Source organism: Nycticebus coucang, chromosome 21 (genome assembly GCF_027406575.1).
Source record: "Nycticebus coucang isolate mNycCou1 chromosome 21, mNycCou1.pri, whole genome shotgun sequence".
Taxonomy (NCBI): Eukaryota; Metazoa; Chordata; class Mammalia; order Primates; family Lorisidae; genus Nycticebus; species Nycticebus coucang.
Genome location: NC_069800.1, coordinates 50898717 through 50921982, shown reverse-complemented (window position 1 = coordinate 50921982; position 23266 = coordinate 50898717). Strand labels below are relative to the sequence as shown.

The following is a 23266-nucleotide window of genomic DNA, read 5'->3' as shown; positions in this document are numbered from 1 at the left end:
CTGCCCATTTTACAGATGAAGAAATTGAACCCCAAGAGAGGTGAGGGAACAAGCCCAAAGAAAAGCTAGCCAGAAAAAAGAAAAAAAGAAAGAAAAGCCAGCCAGTCTGCAACAGAGCTGGATTCAAATCCAAATCTGACTGTGAGTGTGCAAAATGAAGCCATCTTTCTGGCAAACCAAATACAGCTGCATAGGAGGAAAAAGTGTAGGGGGCTATTCATCACGATGCCACTAAAACAGCACCAGGCAGCATAATTAATCAGGCCCATGGATTTGGGTAAAAACCCTGTTATTCCACTCCTTCATGAACTGGGTGCTAGGCAAGTTACTAAATCATTTTGTGCTTCATTTGCAAAGTGGGAGAAAAAGTGGCGCCTCCCTCATAGCACTGCCATGAGGATGAAGTAGGTTAACGTTTATGGAGCACTTAGAACTCTGGCTGGGGCATACTGTGTGGTCTCTAAGTATGTGTGTTTGTGTGCACTTGTGTATGTGTTTGTGCATGTGCTCACATGCTTGTGTGTATGAGTGTCTGTGTGTCACACGTGTGTGTGTCCAGGTGCATGTGTGAGTATGCAGATGGCTGGACATGTGTGTGTATGTGCTGGTAAAGCCACGTTGGTGTCTGAGTTGCTGAACTTCTGGGTTAAGGAAGAGTTCAATTTTCTCATCCAGGTCTGTCATTCTAGCACTCGGGGAGGCCGAGGCAGGTGAATTGCCTGAGTTTAGTAGTTTGAGACCAGCCTGAGCAAGAGCAAGACCCCATCTCTAAAAATAGCTGGGCGTTGTGGCGGGCACCTGTAGTCCCAGCTACTTGGGAGGCTGAGGCAAGAGGATCACTTGGGCCCAAGAGTTTGAGGTTGCTGTGAGCTGTGATGATATCACAGTACTCTATCCAGGGATCCAGGGTGACAGACTGAGACTCTGTCTCAAAAAAAAAGAAAGAAAGAAAACAAAGAAAGAGTTCAATTTTCTCCTCTTTATTACTTGTATTCCCCACAAATAATAAGAATCATTTTTGTCATGGGAGAGGGTAGACTTACAACAAGAAAGGTGTCATATACAAAAATACAAGTTGCAGCATTTGCAATCCTCAGACGCCTCTTCCAGCCACCTCTGAGAATCCCTGGGCTGCACCTGGACTCCGGTGGCTGGCCCAGCCCGGGCAGATGATGATGCTTGTGGAATTCCTGCTCCAGGCAGCCGCCCAGCCCTGACCCCAACAGCCTAGACAGTGCAGGCTTCCAGAGCATGCACCTTCCTGCGGGAGCCACTTCCGGAGCCTAGGAGGCTGGCTGCGGGCCACTAGCAGAAGGCGGGAAGGACAGAGCTGGGAGGGGGGGCAGCAGTAGTTCCTGACCCCTGCAGGGCTTTCCCACCACACCGGGAGGACAAGAAAGACCAGCTCAGGGTAGTCCCATCTCTGCCTCTGGTATGCTGGGTGTCCTGAGGCAAATCTCTAGCCTTCTCTGGGCTTTGAACACTCCACTGGAGACACTTAGCACAGCAGGGTGAGCTCTGCAGCTCAGGGGAGGCAGATACAAACAGCCTTAGCACTTAGGAGCCTGGGAGTGTGAAGTTATGCCCAGCTCTCTCCAAACCACTTACAATGGATGATTTCATTTAATCTTCAGAAGGATACTATTATTATCACCAAACTCATTTTTATATACATGAAGAAACTGAGGCACAAAGAAGTGAGTTATTGGCCTGGGGTCACACATCCAGTGAGTAGCAGAAACGGGTTGTACATCCCACACTGCCTCTCCACAGAGACAGACACTGGAGGAAGCTCCACAGCCCAGCCACACAGATAAAACCACCATCTCCTACCTGACGTGTCCACACAGCCACAGAAACCCAGAAAATCAGTGAGTAGCAAACACACAGCAATGTTCCTGGCCGCTCCACCTGGGGGGACCTTCTCTGCTGCCCTCATCCAAGGAGGCTGTTCCCAATTTGACTTTGGCAGATTCGCACTGATAAAAGTGTTAAGGGGTGGGGCAGGAAACAATCAGGGATGATAAAGCCCTGGGCATTTTTTCCCCTAGGCTGAGAACATCTTTCTCATCTTGGTGGGGGGATTTTACTCCCAGGCTGTCCCATCCTCCGTCCTCACCCCCACCGGAATTCTGGGCTGGGGGAAGTGGAGGAGACATTCTCCAGAGCATGGCAGGATTCTAGGCAGAGTGCTTGGTGGGGAATGCTGCAGACTCTGGATCCTGGGTTCATGGCTTGCTAGCTGTGTGGCTGTCAGAAAGTTTCTTAAACTTTAAATGCCTCAGTCTCCTCATCTACAAAATGAGGCAACCTCCTGGCACGGTTGTGGGAATTGAATGAATTAGTACCTCTTAAGACACTTGAAACAATGCCTGGCACAGAGCAAGTAGTCGATAAAGCAGTCAGTAAATAAATGATAATAAATAATAACAACAACCATCATTTACACAGCATATATTAAATGGCAGGCACTAAATGCTTTATGTACATGAACTCATGTAAGCCTCATCCCAGCTTCAGAGGTTTGGGGTCAAGATCCCCATGCTATAGCCAGGCATTGTGGTGGGCGCCTGTAGTTCCAGCTACTTGGGAGGCTGCGGCAGGAGAATCGCTTGGGGCCAGGAGTTTGAAGTTGCTGTGAGCTGTGACACCACGGGACTCTGCCGAGGGCGACACAGTGAGACTCTGCCTCAAAAGGAAAAAAAAAAATCCCCATTCTACAGATGAGGAAGTGGACACTCAGAGAGGCTAAGTAATCTGCCCAAGTTCACACAGCTAGTTCCAGTAGAAACTGGATTCCAAGGCAAGGTCTTTCTGACTCTTGCCCCAGTGATCTTCTTGCCCAGTGAAGTTTTTTTTTTTTTTTTTGTTTTTTTTGGCCAGGGCTAAGTTTGAACCCACCACCTCCGGCATATGGGACCGGCGCCCTACTCCTTGAGCCACAGGCACCATCCCCAGTGAAGTTGTTTTTGAGAAGAAATTGTGGGTCAGGAGCTTGGTGCTTGAGAGAGGTTACTATAGGTCACCTTCCCATTTGCCAGTTGAGGAAAGAGGTTCAGAGAGGTTCAGTGACTTGTCCAAGGTCACACAGGAACTAGTAGACTCAGGATTGCAATTCAGATCTATGTTACTTCAAATTCATGCAGGAGGAAGAGGGAGGGAGCTACAGAGAGGGACATGTGTGGAAAATACCAGTGAGGACCCAGGATGTGCTCAAAGCTTTACATCAAATACACCAGGTTTTCTAAAACATAAACTAAGGAAACAAAGGGGATGTGAGGGTAATCACTGGACTTGAAAGCCATGTATTTGGGTTATAAAACTATAAGGAAACACAAGGAAATACTATCAAAGTCAGGCTGTGACTGGGGTGGGGCCTTTGAGAGGCTTCTATTTCTTGGTCTGGCTGGTGATTATAGGTGGTTCACCTTATAATAACCCAGTAAGTTCCAGGTTTGTTTTATGTGACTTTTTTTTTTTTTAAAGATTTAGGAAACATTTTATTATTTATTTATTATTATTATTTTTTTTTTTGGCCGGGGCTGGGCTTGAACCCGCCACCTCCGGCATATGGGACCGGCGCCCTACCTGCTGAGCCACAGGCGCCGCCCTGTTTTATGTGACTTTCTATATTTATATTTTATTTTTAAATAAAAAGATCTTTTAAAACTTAAATCAGGCTGGTGACTCGTGCCTATAATCCTATCACTTTGGGAAGCCGAAGCAGGAGGATGGCTTGAGGCCAGGAATTCAAGACCAGCCTCAGCAAGAATGAGACCCCGTCTTTACCAAAAAATAGAAAAATTAGCCAGGTGTGGTGGTGCAATGTAGTCCCAACTGAGGCAAGAGGATTGCTTGAGCCCAGGAGTTTGAGGTTGTAGTGAGCTATGATGATGCCACTGCACTCTAGCCTGGGCAACAGAGCAAGACGCTGTCTCAAAAAAAAAAAAAAGTCAATAGTAATTTATCCAGTGACATCTTTCTTCTGTTACTGCCTTAACCATGTACGAGGACTTTAATCTTTTTCTAACAGTTTAGGACACTGAGATTCAAAGAGGTGGTTGAGCTGCTGGTGGCAGTCCCTGGCAGGGGACTTGCAGAGGCCTCTGGACAGATTCAGAGAAGCCAACGCCTCAGACAATGGATCACACCACCTCTGAGCTCCAGCCTCTGTCTCATGCTCTGTCTGCTCCCAGACAAGCAGTATCACCTCTTCCACAGGACACCCAGAGGGAGGCAGGGTGGTCTAGTAGGCAAAGACCACAGCTGTGGAGTTAGATAGCTCTGAGTGACCTGGGGCAACTTACGTACTTCAGTCTCTGAGCCTCTGTTTTCTCATCTATGAAATGGGAACAGTAAACAGGTCCTACCATCTTTGGCGATTATAGGAAATTCAGAGAGATGTGGAAAGTTCTTAGTACATAAGGCAAAGTGTGTTCAATATTGGCTATTAACCTCCCCCAAAGAGAAGCCCTGTGTCATTCCAAGATGTTCAAGAACAGGCAAGACTAGTTTAGGGTAATGAAGGTCAGAACAGTGGCTATTTTGGGGGACTATTGACTCAGCTGGGGCAGGAGGGAGCTCCTACTGGGGTGCTGTGTATTTTTTTTTTGTAGAGACAGAGTCTCACTGTACCGCCCTCGGGTAGAGTGCTGTGGCGTCACACGGCTCACAGCAACCTCTAACTCTTGGGCTTACGCGATTCTCTTGCTTCAACCTCCCGAGCTGTGTATGTTTTACGTTTTTTTTCTGGATGGTGATTACCTGGATGAATTTTACATATGTAAAAATTCATCTCGTTATACACAAGATTTGGGCATTTACAATTAAATTACACCTTAATAAAAAATGTTATTCTGTAAGTAATTTTTATAATTATGAGGTAACTCTATCCTATCCTTAAAACATTTAAACCCTTTATGAAAAAAAGTTAGAGTTATTTATGGTAAAAAAAAAATCTTTGTCTAATTTACAAGGGTTCTTTCAATACAAGCATACAACTAAAATCCTACATTAGGAAAAACACATACCAACAGAAATATCCCTTCTTGCCCCCCAAGACACATTTCCTACCCAATACACATAGATACCCTCCCTAATAGACTCATTAGCCTCCCCCACTGTATACACATAGCTAGAGACCCCGACACCAACTCAAATGGAAGTCACCGTTTAATAGAGCAGACACACCCACACCCCCTGCAACTCCACAATATACTCATCTTTAAACACAGGTGCTTTTCCGCTCTGAGTACGTAGAAACACAACCTACCTGCAAACACACAGAGACACACACACCAAACCCATGGACCTAACTGACTGGATGGGCAGATTCTTTTTTTTTTTGTAGAGACAGAGTCTCACTTTATGGCCCTCGGTAGAGTGCCGTGGCCTCACACAGCTCACAGCAACCTCCAACTCCTGGGCTTAGGCGATTCTCCTGCCTCAGCCTCCCCAGTAGCTGGGACTACAGGCGCCCGCCACAACGCCCGGCTATTTTTTGGTTGCAGTTTGGTCGGGGCCAGGTTTGAACCCGCCACCCTCGGTATATGGGGCAGGCGCCTTACTGACTGAGCCACAGGCGCCACCCCGGATGGGCAGATTCTTGAGCCAAGCAGAGGTGGGCGGGGGTCTTGACCCCACCACTTCCTCACCACGGCATCTAGGGCAAGTCACAACATCAACTCACAAGCCTCAGTCCCCTCATCTGTAAAATAGGTACAGTAAGATCTTCTTGCACAAAATAAAACGAAACACAAAGGGAGAACATAAACAAATAAGCTCTTCGAGGGAAGGTGCTATGTCTAATTCGTCTCTGTAGCCTCAGTGACTCACACCAGGTTACTATTAGTAAACTTATGTGTATTGTTAGTTCGTTCCAGATTCACTTTTTTCCCATTGAGACAGAGTATCACTCTGTCATCCTGGTAGAGTGCCCTGGTGACATTACAGCTCACAGCAACCTCAATCTCTTGGATTCAAGCAATCCTCTTGCCTCAGCCTCCTGAGTAGCTGGGACTACAGGCACCTGGCTAGTTTTGCTATTTTTTTTTAGAAGAGACGGGCGGCGGGGGGGTTGCTCTTGCTCAGGCTGGTCTCAAACTTGTGAGCTCAAGCAATCCACCTACCTCAGCCTTCCAGAGTGCTAGGATTATCTATATATTATCTATTATCTATCTATTATCCATCTCACCCAGCCCAGATTAATCGATAGATTCAAAATCATCTCAATCAAAACTCCAACAAGGTTTCTGAAGGAAGTTGGAAAGCTGATTGTAAACTTCTTGTAGAGGAACAATAGCCCAAGAATCTTCCAAACACTTTATTAGTCATGTCAGTAATAGGTGAGAGCTAAGCCAGAAACAGAAAAATAACAGGTTATCTGAGCAAAGGGGAGGCTAGAACACAGAGGAGAATGGAGGGACGCAGGGTAAGGCCAGGGGGCCCGGGTGCAGACTGAGGCTAGAGGGAATTGGGTACTTTGGGGTCAGCTTACAGAGGACTGAGGGTAGAGAGACTGCGAGAGGTCATGAAGCCTGGCGTGGTGGCTCAAGCCTGTAATCCCAGTTACTCATTTGGGAGGCTGAGGCAGGGATGGCTTGAGCCCAGCTGGTAACCAAGGAAGACTTTGTCTCAAAGAGAATGGAGAGGAGAATGGAGAGATGGACGCAGAAGTAAAGAGAAGCAGGTTCTCATGGGGTGGAGGCCTTCAAAGCTTTGCTCTGTCTCCAGGCCTGGCGTCCTGTGGGGTGTGGGGGGGAGGGGTAGGAGGAAGGTGAGGAGAGCAGATCAGAGCTTAGGAGCTGATTTCTCATGGACCCCCCAGAACTCTGAAAGCAAGGGGTTGCCCCAAGGAGTCCTTTTCTTTTTTTTTTTTTTGTTGCAGTTTTGGCCGGGGCTGGGCTTGAACCCGCCACCCTCGGTATATGGGGCCGGCGCCCTACTCACTGAGCCACAGGCGCCGCCCAAGGAGTCCTTTTCTACCCTCCCTCTCCCATTAAGGATGCTGAGCAGGGTGTTCTCAGGGGCTTAGCCAGGAACCCCTTCACTCTCCTGGGTATCAAAAAGGTCTAGTCCCGTCTAACAATTGGTTGTGGGGCTGAGACCAGGAAGGACCAGCACCATTTCAGAGGCAGAGCCTCCTCCCACCCCAGGGTACAAAAGGGTTGAGGTTGACAGAGGTGAGAGGATGCGTCGGCCATAAGGGAGTACCTGGAAGCCCCTGGGTGAAGCCTGCGACCTCAGGGGCCAGAGGCTGTAGGACAGGGAAATCCTCACCCAGGTCCAGCCCAGACAGCTGGATGGATGGGTGTGGCCAGGGAATTTGCTATGTCACCAGCCTGCAAGGCTCGAGGGAAAAGGCCTGGCTACTGGCCGGTGTGCTCCTCACATTCCTGGGTGGGGCCAGGAGCTGGAGCCCAAGGCCACCTCTGGGCTAGATCCCAAGAGTTCAACAGGTAGGGGACCAGAGCAGACACCTGGGACCCTCTGGGCCTCCAGCTCTGTAGCGGTGTGAAAACTGAGTCAACATTCCCATCCGTTAAATGGGGACAGTGACATTTTGCCTGGCTTATTTCACAACCTACTATGAGCATCTTTATTTTAGAGGTTACCACTTATTGTGCACCTATTGTATACCACAGACGAAATAAGATCTCCCATACTTATCCAGGTGCCAACGTTATGACACTGTTCTCATCTTTCAGGTGAGAAAACAGAGATGAGGAGAGAGAATACCAAATTTTGCTATGTATAATATGTATTTTTTTGCCCAAATTTTTGAGAGAAAAATAAGGTTGCACATTATACATGGGTGGTATAGCTCAGGAGGGGGAGCCCAGCGTGCTTCCTGGGACCACTGGGCATACAGGGTTCCAGTCCAAGAGTATCTGGGATCCAGTGGGAGCTGGGCAGAGTGGCCTGTGCCGAGTACTATGATTAGGGAGGCGGCTGTGGTAAGGCTGTTGAGATGGGTCATGGTTGTGCGGGGCGAGGGCCAAGGCCCGAGGCCAGGCCCTATAGAGGGTATTGGGAGCCTGGTGCAGGCCCCAAAGACCTGTCTTGCCTCCAGGTGGGCCGAGCAGCCTCAGAAGCTCCCACCCCACGAGCTGCACATGCCCTGACATGGTGGGGAGGAAAGGGGCAGACTTCCCAGAGCAGGAAGTTGAAATCTGCACGTTTACCAGGGGCACGTTAGCCCTCCCCAGATGTGTCTTTCCTAACCAAGAGCCAGCCACTTTCTCAAGGAGCATTGTCCTGAAAGTTTGGGCCAAAACCATGAATGGGCTTTATGTACTAGAATGCATTAAACCAGGAAAAATAAGGTAAACATTGAGTCTAGACCAGAGCCCTCGTCTGCCTGACCGTGCTCTTAACCAAGGTACTATATGGCCTCTAGAACTTATCAACTGTGACATGGCCACGCAGGTCTTTATTGTCAGAAGGCAGGTGAGGTTAGAAGGGCACCCTCCAGATCCAGAAGGCAGTGTGGGGTAGTAGTTGTATTCTTTGCCCCACAGGGCACACTGACCTTAGTTTGAATTCTGGCTCTAAAGGATTGCTAGCTGTGTGACCTTGGCTATGTTTCTTAGTCTCTTTACACCTCAGTGTTTCCATCTGCAGAATGGAGTAATAACAGTAGGCACACACCTACCCCTGGGGTTGATGTGAGAAAGGAGAGTCAAAATCACTTAAGCACTTGGCACAGTGCCTGGTGCTTAGTAAGGCTCAGTAAAATAGTTTCTCTTCTTAAAGCCTAGGCAGTTTATTCCCAGGTTTTTTATTGTGAAATACAACAAACATACAAGATTTTAAAAATATAAATGTACAGTTTAATGAATTTTTTTGCAGGGGGAACAAAGTCTCATTCTGTCACTCTGGGTTGAGTGCAGTGGTGTCATCATAGCTCACAGCAGCCTCAAGCTATTGTGCTTAAGTGATCCTCTTGCCTCAGCCTCACCAGTAGGATTACAGACACCTGCCACAGTATCTGGCTATTTTTAGAGACAGGGTCTCGCTCTGCTCTTGCTCAGGCTGGTGTCTAACTCCTGAGCTCAAGCAATCCACTTGCCTCAGTCTTGGAGGGTACTAGGATTATAGGCATGAGCCACTGCAACAGTCCGCCATTTTTTTTTTTAATTTTTTTTACTAGAGACAGGGTTTCACACTTGCTCAGTCTGGACTGAAACTCCTGAGCTCAAGTAATCTGCCATCTTGGCCTCCCAGAGTGCTAGGATTACAGGCGTGAGACAGCATGCCCAGCCTAGTTTAATGAATATTTTTAAAGCAAACACCTATGTGACTACCCCATCCCCAGGTAATGAGCTAGAACACTGTCTGCACCATGGAAATCCCTAGATCTCCGGGCCCTCCTTCCACCGTGTAGGTAAAGTGCCATCCTGACACTGGGACACTCATTTTCTTGCTTTTCTTTCTAATTTTACCAGTGCTCTTTCAGGCAAAAAGAGCTCCCAGCTCTTGGCCCTGTGACTGACTGACTGACACAGAAAGAACTAGGTCTGCAGTAGATAGAGGCCAGAGAAGGGAGCAGGAGGGGCTTCAAGGCTACTGGGTGTGTACAGGGTCTCGAGAACCCCTCCTCCCACCGGCCTTTACAGATGAGTAAAGTCAATCTCTGCCCTCAGGACCAGCCCTGCTAACCCTTGCCCCAGTGGGCCCAGGTAACGAGTAGCCTGGGGCTGTGTGTGTTTCAGGGCCCAACCAGTGAGTATAGCCCCCTCCCAGTTAGACAGTCAGGCAGCCTGGCCTCTGGCAGACACCAGGTTTGCTCAGGTGCCTCACTCCAGGGAGTGACTAGTCCTCCCCTCAGGCCAGAAGGAGAGGCAGCCAGAGGTTAATAATAATGGAGGCAGGGTGGTGCCTGAGGCTCAGTGGGTAGGGTGCCGGCCCCGTATGCCGAGGGTGGCCGGTTCAAACCTTGGCCCCGGCCAACCTGCACCAAAAAAATAGTCGGACATTGTGGCGGGTGCCTGTAGTCCCAGCTACTCAGGAGGCTGAGGCAAGAGAATTGCCTAAGTCCCCAAAATAAATACATAAAAGTTCTGAAATTTTTTTTTTTTTTTTTTTTTTTTTTGTAGAGACAGAGTCTCACTTTATGGCCCTCGGTAGAGTGCCGTGGCCTCACACAGCTCATAGCAACCTCCAACTCCTGGGCTTAAGCGATTCTCTTGCCTCAGCCTCCCGAGCAGCTGGGACTGTAGGCGTCCGCCACAACTCCCGGCTATTTTTTTGTTAGTTTGGCCGGGGCTGGGTTTGAATCCGCCAACCTCAGCATATGGGGCCGGCACCCTACTCACTGAGCCCCAGGCGCCGCCCCAGGTAAAACTTTTCTAGCTGCATAGTTTATTTTTTTTTTTGAGACAGAGCCTCAAGCTGTTGCCCTAGGTAGAGAGCTGTGGCATTACAGCTCACAGCAACCTCCAACTCCTGGGCTCAAGCAATTCTCCTGGCTCTGCCTACCGAGTAGCTGGGACTACAGGTGCCTGCCACAACACCCAGCTGTTTTTTTGGTTGCAGCCATCACTGTTGTTTGGCGGGCCTGGGCTGGATTCGAACCCACCAGTTCAAGTGTATGTGGCTGGCACCTCAGCTGCTTGAGCCACAGGTGCCCCTGGCTGCATAGTTTTTACTCCAAATCATGAAAAGCCAAATTGATATAATCATCTTTCTATTTTCTTTCTTTCTTTTTTTTTTTTTGAGACAGAGCCTCAAGCTGTCACCCTGGGTAGAGTGCCATGGCATCTTAGCTCACAGAAACCTCCAACTCCTGGGCTTAAGCGATTCTCTTGCCTCAGCCTCCCAAGTAGCTGGAACTACAGGCGCCCACCACAATGCCCGGCTATTTTTTGGTTACAGCCGTCATTGTTGTTTGGCAGGCCCCGGGCTGGATTCGAACCTGCTAGCTCAGGTGTATGTGGCTGGCGCCTTAGCCTCTTGAGCCACAGGCGCCGAGCTTCTATTTTCTTTCTAAAAGCTAGTTTTTGTTTCTTTTCTTTTCTTTTTTTTTTTCGTAGAGACAGAGTTTCCCTTTATTGCCCTTGGTATAGTGCCGTGGCATCACACAGCTCACAGCAACCTCCAACTCCTGGGCTTAGGCGATTCTCCTGCCTCAGCCTCCCGAGTAGCTGGGACTACAGGTGCCTGCCACAATGCCCGGCTATTTTTTTGTTGCAGTTTGGCCGGGGCTGGGTTTGAACCCACCACCCTCGGTATATGGGGCCGGCGCCCTGCTCACTGAGCCACAGGCGCCGCCCTAAAAGCTAGTTTTTGGAATGCCCAGAGACATCTTGCTAGTTAAGAATGCTGATCAGATAAATGTAATTTACAAATATGAAGATAATCTTGAAGTAGTTTTTAGGAATTATTATTTTTATTTTCTTTTACTTCTTTCTTTTTTGTTTTTTTTAAGACAGAGTCTCACTATGTCACCTTTGGTAGAATGGTGTCACTGCAGTGGTGTCACTGCTCACAGCAACCTCAAACTCTTGGGCTTAAGTGATTCTCTTGCCTCAGCCTCTCAAGTAGCTCGCCACAACGCCTGGCTATTTTTTTTTTGTTGTTGTAGTTATCATTGTTGTTTGGCAGGCCCTGGGCCAGGTTCGAACCTGCCAGCCCCAGTGTATGTGGCCGGTGCCCTACCCACTGGGCTACAGGTGCCAAGCCTATTACTTTTATTTTCATTAATCTATTTATTTTCTACACAAGATTTTAAACATCAGTCTCCTCTAGGCATAAATCAGACAAGAGTTTCCCAAAGCGTGGTGGCCATCTTTGGTACAGGAATATGAGATTATTTTAGGCAGCCAGCACTGAAGACTATTTTAATACAAATGCTTTCCTTGTAATAGAAGAAACATAACTGGCATACAGAATCCATGGTTTCATGGATAATTTTACTTGGGAAGCTATTCAGTAGGTATATGTTATAAATGTGTGTTGTTTAAAGATAGACACAGTATTAAATAAATAATATAATTGATGGCATATGGACATAGCAAGAGTGGCGTAGGTGGCTGTAATGGGTTGAATCATGACCTCTAAAAAGATATGCCCCCATCCTAACCTAGGAATGTGGCCTTATTTGGAAATAGTCTTTGCAGACGTAATTAAATTAAAGATCTCAAGATTAACCTGGAGTTAGGCTGTGCCCTAAATTCAATGACCGGTATCCTTATAACAGGAGAGAAGACAGCCAGGCAGAGACACAGAAGGGAGAAGCCAAGATGGGGCAGAGATTGCCCTTACAAAACTACAGGCCGAGGAATGCCAAGAGCTGCTGGCAGCCACCAGAAGCCAGGAAGGAAGAGATTCTCCCTCAGAGGCTCCCAAAGGAACCAACCAGCCAGCTGCCTCGATTCTGGACTTCTAACTTCTAGAACTGTGAGAACAAATTTCTGATTTATTTATTTATTTAATTTCTGTTGTTTTAAACTGAGTTCTTGGTAATTTGCTACGGCTGCCACAGGAAACTAATATAGGGGTAAAGGAATAAGATGAGGTTGGGAAATGCTCCTTTAGACACCCAGCCACAAGGGTGGGTGAGAGGTTCTGCTCTGGGATAAACTGGGTAACTTGAGTCACTGACACCCTCGTGTGATCTCCATTAACCCATTTTCATTCAATATACATAGCTGTTTTAAAAGTGAAAGTAAATATAACACTTTAAGTTTACATTTAATTACCTTTTAATTAAATTTCATTTCAGGCTCGGCGCCTGTAGCTCAAGCGGCTAAGGCACCAGCCACATAGACCTGAGCTGGCAGGTTCGAATCCAGCCCAGGCCCGCCAAACAGCAATGATGGCTGCAACCAAAAAATAGCTGGGCGTTGTGGCCGGCGCCCGTAGCCCCAGCTACTCGGGAGGCAGAGGCAAGAGAATCGCTTGAGCCCAGGAGTTGGAGGTTGCTGTGAGTTGTGATGCTCTGTGATGCTCTGTTAAACATCTCCTTAACATCTCCCATCTCCAGGGCCACAGCTTGAGGCTCTGTCTCAAAAAAAAAAAAAAGAAAGAAATTGAAAAATTTCATGTCCCTATACCGGGACCAACATAATAAACCCCTCTTGGGAAAGGCTGATCACTTGTCACCCGCATTTTACAGATGAGAAAACTAAGGCTCAAATGGAGGAAACGTCTCTATCTGATGCTGGAGACCACTGTTCCAATTCCTGCAGGGCTACATTTATTCTCCCCAAACCTCTAGCAAATACTCGAGTAAGCGCAGACCAGGGCCGGACGCAGAGGCCAAGTGCACCCTGCAGTACCCCGAGCGCGTCGCCTGGCGGCGGGCGAGAACACAAAGAGAGGCGGAATAGCCGGGCGCCTGTAGTCCCAGCTACTTGGGAGGCTGAGGCAAGAGAACCGTCTAAGCCCAAGAGCTGGAGTTTGCTGTGAGCTGTGACGCTACAGGACTATACCACTGGTGATAAAGTGAGACTCCGTCTCTACAAAAAAAAAAAAAAAAAGAAAGAAAGAAAGAGAGGCGGAGCGAAGAGTTTGGAGACCCGCACGCTGCAGGGGCCACAAATGGCCACGAGGGGGAGCGCGCGGACGCTTCGCGAGGGGTGGGGCCCGCTGGTGGCGCGCATGCGCTCAAAGGGAGCCGGGCGAAGGGCAAGACGGTGGCTGAGAGGGCACGGGAGAAGGACGGTGGCCGACGAGGTCGGGGATGGAGCATCTGGAGCGTTGCGCGTGGTTCCTCCGCGGGACGCTGGTGCGGGCGGCTGTGAGGCGCTACCTGCCCTGGGCGCTGGTGGCCTCCATGCTGGGGGGCTCCCTTCTTAAGGAGCTTTCTCCGCTGCCCGAGAGCTACCTGAGCAACAAGCGCAACGTCCTCAACGTGTGAGTGCACCCCGTGTCCTCTCCCGTCCCCGTCCAAGCCGGCCCTCTGTCGACTTTTCCCGAAAAGCTGCGGGCTAGCTGCCTTGGTGGACGAGTCATTGCAAGGGTAGTCCTTCTCCCAGTCGTGACAATAGCGCCTGCACGCGACTGAGGGATCCTGGAATAGTTAGTGTCACTTGCAGTTCGTGTTTGCGGACCCAAATAGGATATCGTGAATTTGACTGGGCAGGCAGTGGGAGCAGGTCTGTGTGTGTTCGTAGGGGTGTGGAGTGGGGGGTGTGTGTGTGAGATAAACCAGCCTAGTCGCTTCCTCCCCCACCTCCCCTTGGAGTTAGGAGTTAGCCCCTGCCCTGTTTGGCAGATGTCACCTCCCTTGTGCCTTCCTGTGTAAGATTCCCCCAACCCCAGCTTGTGACAGAATCCCATCACCATCTGTGAAAGATTTCCTCCCCTCTTTGAGAACTTTGCCCCAACCTGTGACAGAGAGGCCCCCACTCCCAGATACTCACAGAGGAGTGGAACCCTCAGTCTATGACCTTTCCCCTGGATCTCCTTGGTCCTTGGACTTCTCAGCCACCCTGAGTGCATGGCAGTGGCCCAGAAAAGCATTGCCAGCTGGGCTCTTTGAAACATCTCCTTAATTCCACCCACTCCTTTTCTTTTTTAAAAAAGTTCATTGCATGGAAACACTTGCGGTAAAAAAGAGAAACTCTGAAAGGTAAAACTGGTCCTTTGATGTGAGCCTAATTTTTCTGCTGAATTAGTGTCTCCAGCATCTTTTGAAACTCGGCCCAACTTTGGTTATCTACTTAAAAACTTGGTTTCTCTCCCAGGCAGCTTGGTCAAATGCCTGATAGGTCTTGGCTGGGGCAGTATCTTCCTTATCAGTCCCAGTGAATGTTTTAGTGACAAGCACTTGGGTGGTGCCTGACAAACTACTGGAACCCAAGAAAGAGTCCTTCTGTTCCTGGCTGATGTTCCTTCCTCACCCATTGTGAGAGGCTGGGCTAAGAATAGAGTGTGAAAGTGGTGGTGGCCCCACATCTTGGGCCGTGTGTTTACTGCAGCTGGTCCCCAGGTCACCACCCTTCATGAGCACAGGAGGCAGACAAGGCAGCTGCTTACCAGAGTAAGCAGCAGTGCACAGCCAAGCAGCCTGGCAGACAAGTCCCTGCTGTTTGGGGGTAGCCATGGATTCTGGTGTTTTGTTCAAACCTCTGTGCTAATTAATGTAAGGGAACTAGTAGATCATTGGATCTGGAAATGATTTAAAAATCATCTGGTTTGGCTGGGTGTTGTGGCTCATGCCTGTAATCCTAGCACTGGGGAGGCTGAGGTGGGTGGATTGCTTGAGCTCAGGAGTTCAAGACCAGCCTGAGCAAGAGTGAGACCCCATCTCTACTAAAAAAAAATACAGAACAAACTAGCTGGATTGAGTGGCACATGCTTGTAGTCCCAGCTACTCATGGAGGCTGAGGATCACTTGAGTCTAAGAGTTTGAGGTTGCTGTGGGCTATGACGCCAGGGCACTCTAGCCTGGGGCAACAGAGTGAGACTATCTCAAAAGAAAAAAAAATCGTTCAGGAAACCGAGGCCTGGAAAGGTATAGTAACAGGTTAAGTCAGAGTCAGGATTTGAACCTGAATTTTTTGACTTGAAGTAAAGCTCTTTGTTCCAAGACTTTGTACCATTTAGGAAAAAACCATGGTATGGTAGAGACAGCATAGGCTTTGGGGCCATCCAAAATGTGGTTTAAACTGTGCTTGTTGGTTGTGTGAGCGTGACCCTGAGCAAGGTACTGAACTGTTCTGGGCCTCAGATTCCTTGTCTATGAAATGGGACAGGGTGACCTCCCTCCCAGGGTCACTATAGTGTTCTATGAGGAAGTAAATGTGTGTGAAAACTCACGACATTTAGTAATACTTTCCTGAGTAAATAACATAGTGCTTAAGACCACAGACCCTGGATTTGAATCCCAGCTTCACCCCTTAATCGCGTCCACTTTGGACATGACACTTCTCTATGCCTCAGTTTTCTTATCTGTAAAATGAGGGTCAGAACAGTCCCTACTTCATAGAATTGTTACAGGATTAAATCGTTAATGCATTTGATGTGCTTAGTAAGTGAAGTGAAATAAGTGAAGAACGTGATAGTTGTTGTGATCTACAGCTTTGATTGAGTTTTCTCATTTTCCCTCCCTTGGCAGGCTAGAAACCTGAGTCATGACATTGTTTCTCCTCTGCCGTGTTCCCTGTCTTCACTTCCACTTTCCTCCTCTGTCAGGTATTTTGTCAAAATGGCCTGGGCCTGGACGTTCTGCCTTCTCCTGCCTTTCATTGCCCTCACCAACTACCACCTGACAGGCAGAGCAGGCCTGGTCCTGAGGCGGTTGAGCACCCTGCTCGTGGGCACGGCCATCTGGTATGTCTGCACAGCCCTCTTCTCCAACATCGAACACTACACAGGCAGCTGCTACCACTCGCCAGCTCTGGAGAGGGTCAGAAAGGAGTACCAGAGTAAGCAGCAGTGCCACGGGGAAGGAGGCTTTTGGCACGGCTTTGACATCTCAGGCCACTCCTTCTTGCTGACCTTCTGTGCCCTCATGATTGTGGAGGAGATGTCTGTGCTGCATGAGGTGAAGATGGACCGAAGCCACTGCCTCCACACGGTCATCACCACCCTGGTCGTCGCCCTGGGCTTCCTGACTTGCATTTGGGTGTTGATGTTTCTGTGCACAGCTGTGTATTTCCACGACTTGTCCCAGAAAGTGTTTGGCACCTTGTTCGGTTTGCTGGGCTGGTATGGGACATATGGGTGTTGGTATCTGAAATCATTTTCCCCAGGACTTCCTCCCCAGAGCTCTAGTTTGAATTTGAAGCAAGAGAGTTACAAGAAATAAAATAGAGACAAAAGGGAGGACAGTGATAACTTTATCATTTCTTTTGTTTAGTTATTTGGCTAAATTATTGATCCTACTTTAGAGGGGAAGCTTACCAGGCAGTTCGGGTTGGGTTGTGGTGAAATCTGGGGAGTGGGGGCTTTAGCCCCCAGGCTATTCTTGGCAACATCATCTGTGTCACAATCACCACCACTCTCAGTCAGGCACTTTTTGTTCCTGGTAAGACTTGACCTTAATCTGGAACAAGGCTTTGGTCCCTAGAGGGGAGAGCTAAGGCTCAGGGAAAGGACAGGATCAGGAAAGCTCCTGTGGTGTGGCCTCAGGATTCTCCTGCACTTTCTTCCTGATCCAAGTTGCCTTTTAAGTTTAATGGCTGTTAATGCTGTTGTCTAACAGCCTTTCTCTCTGACCAATTTTGCATAAGCATTTATTTCTGGCAAGGGTCTGAAACACCAAACTCCTGAAGGACACTCTCTTGTAGTATTTGTTTCATTCCTTGAATGTTATCTATTACAAATGGCCACAAAACAGGCCCGTTAAAGGGCAGTGCCTGCCTCTGTGGGATGATTCTTACGGAAATGAACAATGATCTTTTCTGTCTGTTGTCTGTTATTATATGTTGGTTTTTAGAACGATAAGGCAATCTTTTATTTTCTTCTATTTTGAGCAAATACTTTATATGGTTTTAATAACAACTATGGCATTTGTTCTTTGCTGACAAAACTCCTGAAAATAACAGACAACTCCAGTGCTGCACTTTGGCACATGTAGATTGTTCTAAGGTGGTGTTGTTGTTGTTTTGTTTCGTTTGTTTTTCTAGAACACTAAGTTACTTTTTATAAACCAAACTCTGACCTTATAGTATTAAATTCCACCTCATGGGGCTGTTTTCTCTGTGAAGAATAAAAGTAGAAAGCAGTCATTTTAATAAAAGCCTCATGAATTTTAAGCTAAGTCAAAATAATTTTGCAAAATACATATTTGCACTGAAACTTTCCTGACCACAGAAGAGTGATACAGACTGAACGGTGCTTCGGGGTCCTGTGTTGGGTGCCTTGATCACTCTGCTGTGGCTGAGGGCATTTTTACCTTTTGGACAAGATTATGATAATTCAGAAGTGAAGTCAAATGCCTCCCTCTGATGGCAAAAAGCCAACCCGTTTGCAAAATCCTCCTTATTACTAATAAATGGTGGCGTGATTTTGGTTCCTCCCTCTTCTTGCCTCATCAACCAGACCAAACCAAAGGTGGCTCTGTTCATCGAGCCTAGAAATCAGTTCACTTTTTCTTTCCTCTTTCAAAACTCCTCAGTTCCCAGCCTTGTCATTCTGTGGCCTTTGCTGTGAGAGTGAAGGATCAGAGTCTCACTTTGTTGCCCTTGGTAGAGTACCGTGGCAGCATAGCTTACAGCAACCTCAAACTCTTGGGCTCAAGTGATTCTCTTGCTTCAGCCTCCCAAGCAGCTGGGACTACAAGCGCCTGCCACAAGTCCTGGCTACTTTTTAGAGACAGGGTCTCACTCTGGCTTAGGCTGGTCTCAAACCTGTGAGCTCAGGCTATCCACCTGCCTCTGCTTTCCAAGAGTTAAGATTCGAGGCGTGAGCCACCATGCTTGGTCAAAGGCATAGTTCTACACTCCGGTGAGAGGGCTCCTCTCCTCTCCCAGACTATCTCCTTAAGCCTTTTAAACCAACCCTGCTGTTTGGATAATCATTTTTAAAGTTGCTTTGATAGGCCAAGTGTGGTGGCTCACACCTGTAATCCTAGCACTCTGGGAGGCCAAGGCAGATTGCTTGAGCTCAGGAGTTTGAGACCAACCAAGAAGATCAAGACCCCGTTTCTACTGAAAGTAGAAAAACTGAGGCAAGGGGATTGCTTGAGCCCAGGAGTTTGAGGTTGCTGTGAGCTTTAATGATGCCACAGCACTCTACCCACGGCACTAGAGTGAGACTCTGTCTCAGAATAATAAATAAATAAATAGCTGCTTTGATGGCCCTCTCTCCTCAGTCAAGCCTGATAATAGCATTACTGATAAGCATTGACTCAAGTTTAGGTTGTCAGGAGTTGAGGGTAAGTCTCAATGGTACCTTTTTTAACATAAAGATATATTTAAAATATTTTATATCCCATTGAGCTTCAGGTTAACTTTATTGATAACAGTGTGAGGCGTGATATGTTGTATCCGAAGGGACAGAAGCACAGACAATGAGGTATTGGAAGTGTCCCTGTGGTGCTTTGGATGCACTGGCAGGAAGTGATAGGTCCGGCAAGAGGATTTTTTTTTGCCACGTGGAGTTTATATCCACAAACCGGGGGCGGGAATCAGGGTGGGGTGGATGGCGGGAGCTTGCTGAAGGGATTGAAATCGCTCCTAAGTTTCATGTTCAGCACCAAAAGGGAATAGGCACAGTGTGTCTCCAGAAGTCCTTTGTCACACTTTAAATCTCCAGATGTTCTTCTCATGTGGGTCTGATTCAAGCTCAGCATTGAACTAACGCTACGTGGAAAGTGTTGATTGCCGAGCCTCCTGTTGGAGCTCCGCAATCGGCCTTTTCCTTGGGAGCGGGCTCTCAATCCCTATAAGAGACAGTGTGGCGTTAGTGAAAGACTCTGGGCTCAGGCAAATGTGAGATGTGGGTTGGCATAATATCTTGGCACCACTCATACCTTTATGACCATGGCAGACCTGTACAGTAGATACGATTCTGTTAGGATCAAGGGCAATGATATATGTAAAATGCCCAATCTATGAGCTTAGCAGGTGGTAACCACTCTGCCACCTTTTTAATAGACTAAGGCCTTTAGAACTTCCTGGCTCCTCTAGGGAAAGCAGAGAAACTAACATCTGGGTGCCATCTGGAGTCTAGGTCTCCTCTTTTACAAAATAATAGTCTTGTATTGATTGTTTTGAAAAGTGTGGTGCTGTCCAAGAGACTTTGGGGGGTCTGTGATCCCTGAACATGGGCATGCTGCTTTTGCCTCTCCATGTTGAGGCTCACTCACTGAAGCCTCATTTTCCACATGCATCTGTCATAGTCTGGGTACCAGATTGTATTTAGAGACGGGCTCTTGCCACAGATCGTGTGTGTAAACAAGCACATTAAAATAAACTGGAGGTAATGCAATCCCACATTCCTGTGTTTCGGGTGTTCCTTTCTTTTTTTTTTTTTTTTTGTAGAGACAGAGTCTCACTTTATGGCCCTCGGTAGAGTGCCGTGGCCTCACACAGCTCACAGCAACCAACGGGTGTTCCTTTCTAATAGTGCTTAATGAAGTCCAGAATCCCCTTCAAGAATGTAGATAATTCTTTCTGAAGTTACTCATTGCATACGGGGTATTTTGTGTCTGTGGTTATGCCCACGTTTTCCTGTAAGTCCTGTAAAGTAAGTGTATATTCAGTTACATATTTCTTAGTTCCTTCTCTCCATGACACTTTTGTGTCTTACAATACTAAGGTCTAGATCAGCCTGACTTGGGGGTATTCCTGTTGGCAGAAGAAGAGGTAACCCCCTTGGAAGGAGCAGTGAAGAGCAGTTCACTCAGACGAGGTCTCTCTGCAAGTGCGTTGTAGCCCTGGAGGCCCTTGTGCACGTGGGAGTTACTTGTGCCTACTAGTTACTGAACTCATTTGCCAGCTTGACCTGCTTGGCACCTCAAGGTAGTATCTGTGGAAAGCTCCATGGCTCCAAGGTTAGAATTTCCTCCCACTGTGAAAGTTCCCTGTTTAGATTCTTTTGGCAGCAACAAATCCTCCTTGAGTTCATGCTGTGAGCTCGGAGCTGGGGCAGAACAGTCCCTACCCCGCTGCACGGAGTTTGTGCTCCGAAGTCCATCTCTTTGTCGCTTAAGCTATGAGCTGAGGTTCCAAGGATGCATTTGGTACATGTCTGCACTTGAGGAATTTTTACTCTGTGGAGAAGCACCAGTTCCACCATAAAGTGCTCTGCGTGCTGGGGCAAGGTCAGGGCCTGGGAACATAAAGCAGGAACAACCAGTTGCCCTGGAGAATCAGAATATTTTCACAGAAAGTCACAATTTGGGGGGGTCTTGAAGGATGAGGAGTTCAAGCATTTGGGCAGAGATGGGAATCCAGAGCAGTAAGAACAACACATGCAAAGGCATGTGGAAATGTTACCCTGATTTTTATTTAGACATCTTTTTTTTTTTTTTTTTGAGACAGTCTCACTATGTCACCTTTGGTAGAGTGCTGTGGCGTCACAGCTCACAGCAACCTCCAACTCTTGGGCTTAAGCGATTCTCTTGCCTAAGCCTCCCAAGTGGCCAGGACTACAGGCACCCAACACAACGCCTGGCTTTTATTGTTGTTTAGCTGGCCCAGGCTGGGCTCGAACCCACCAGCTTTGGTGTATGTGGTCGGCGCCCTACTCACTGAGCTAAGGGCGCCGACAGACATTCTTTTTTAAGAAACCTGATTTTCCTATCATTTTCAAAAGCAACTAAGAATGGAGGAAAGACAGACTGAAAGGACTGTCAGTACAGATCCAAGACACTTCTTGCTAATGCCACAGTGTTGAGAGGCAGGACCTTTAAGAAGTGATGAGGGCTCAGGTGGCACCTGTGGCTCAAGGAGTAGGGTGCCAGCCCTATAGACTGGAGGTGGCGGGTTCAAACCCCACCCGGGCCAAAAACTGCAACCAAAAAAAAAGGTGATGAGGGCTCTGCCCTTACAAATAGATTAATGTCATTACTGGTGGCATGAGTTTGTTATTGTGGGAATGGTGAGTGGTATTCTTTTTTTTTTTCCCCTAGAGACAGAGTCTTACTTTGTCACCCTCAGTAGAGTGCTGTGGCATCACAGCTCACAGCAACCTCCAGCTTTTGGGTTTAGGTGATTCTCTTGCCTCAGCCTCCCGAGTAGCTGGGACTACAGGTGCCCGCCACAATGCCCAGCTATTTTTTTACTGCAGCTTGGCCAGGGCTGGGTTTGAACCCGCCACCCTCAGTATATGGGGCTGGTGCCCTACTCACTGAGCCACAGGTGCCACCCTCATGAGTGGTATTCTTATAAAGGCTATGTTCAACCTCCCGCCCACCCTAGCTGACCCTCTCAAAATCTCTTTTCCTTTTCCCTTCTGCCATGAGATGATGGAGTTAAGAAGGCCCTGGCTAGATGCTCACTCCTCGATTTAGAGTTTCCCAGCCTCTGGCACTGTAAGAAGTCTGATCTTTTTAAATTACCTGTCTGCAGTCTTCTGTTGTAGCAGCACAAAACAGACGAAAATACTTAGCTTAGAATACCAGGCTTTGAGCTGCATTCTGACAGTCTTTTCTGCTATTTGGTGTGACCTTGACCTAATCACTCAGCATCCCTGGGTCTCAATTTTTTCATCTAATGAATGATGGGGGTGGACTGAATAATCTCACCAACTCTTCTAATTTTCTCCATTCTATTTCTCTGTTTTGCTTGAGGAAAAGTTCTTCCCAAGCTGGTTATGGATTTTATTTTTGGAAACAACATGAAAAGAACCTCCCACTCAGAGTTGAGGTGGCAGCTGGTTTCCTGGTGAGTGATGGAGGAACCGACCTCTGGGAGCATTTGATCACCTCCCTGCCTCCTTTTTTCCCCCCTGCGTCAACACTATGCTTTAGTTTGGACCTGATTGCCTGGGTTCACATGGGCTTACTAGACACGAGAACTGAACCTAATTCCCAGAGGGATAAACTGCCAAAATCTTTTAAAAAGTTTCTGAAATCGGGGCGGCGCCTGTGGCTCAGTGAGTAGGGCGCCGGCCCCATATGCTGAGGGTGGTGAGTTCAAACCCAGCCCCGGTCAAACTGCAACAACAAAAAAATAGCCGGGCGTTGTGGCAGGCGCCTGTAATCCCAGCTGCTCAGGAGGCTGAGGCAAGAGAATCACATAAGCTCAAGAGCTGGAGGTTGCTGTGAGCCGTGTGGTGCCACAGCACTCTACCGAGGGCAGTAAAGTGAGACTCTGTCTCTACAAAAAAAAAAAAAAGTTTCTGAAATCAAAGCATTATATTGTTTTATTTTATTGTATTTTATTTTTGAGACAGAATTTTACTTTGTTGCCCTGGGTAGAGGGCCATGGCGTCAAGATCACAGCAACCTCAAATTCACTTGCCTCAGTCTCCCGAGTAGCTGGGACTATAGGTGCCCACCCCAACGCCCAGCTAATTTTTCTGTTTTTAGTAGAGATGGGGTCTCAAAATATTTTTAATAGCTGTCAAGAAGGTAGGTTCTGTTAAGAGAAATCCTGTACAGTTCAGACACCCTTAGAACTGTTCTAGAAACCTCTAATACAGTCTCGGCGCCGAGGGAGGTGGGATGGTTAACATTGAACACACACTATACAGAAAACAGGTATTCTTGTACCTCAGGGGGCAAGGGGATGGTAAATTGGTATCACCTGTTTAGATGGTGACCTGATACAGTCATCACCCCCTTATCCATATCCATGGGGATAGGTAGATTCCAGATAAATGTAGTTTCTGGTTGCTTGAGAGTTACTATTAAAAATAGGTGTAGCTG

The 23266-nt window shown here is 47.8% G+C and overlaps 1 protein-coding gene across 1 annotated transcript; it reads left to right on the top strand.

The window, feature by feature from the left end:
* Positions 1–13596: 13596 nt before the first annotated feature.
* Positions 13597–19546, top strand: FITM2 (fat storage inducing transmembrane protein 2). The gene is made up of 2 exons (XM_053573794.1): positions 13597–13857; positions 16141–19546. Exons 1-2 carry the CDS (start codon positions 13685–13687, stop codon positions 16754–16756), a joined length of 789 nt encoding a protein of 262 aa, XP_053429769.1. The 5' UTR covers positions 13597–13684; the 3' UTR covers positions 16757–19546.
* The last annotated feature ends 3720 nt before the right edge of the window (positions 19547–23266 follow it).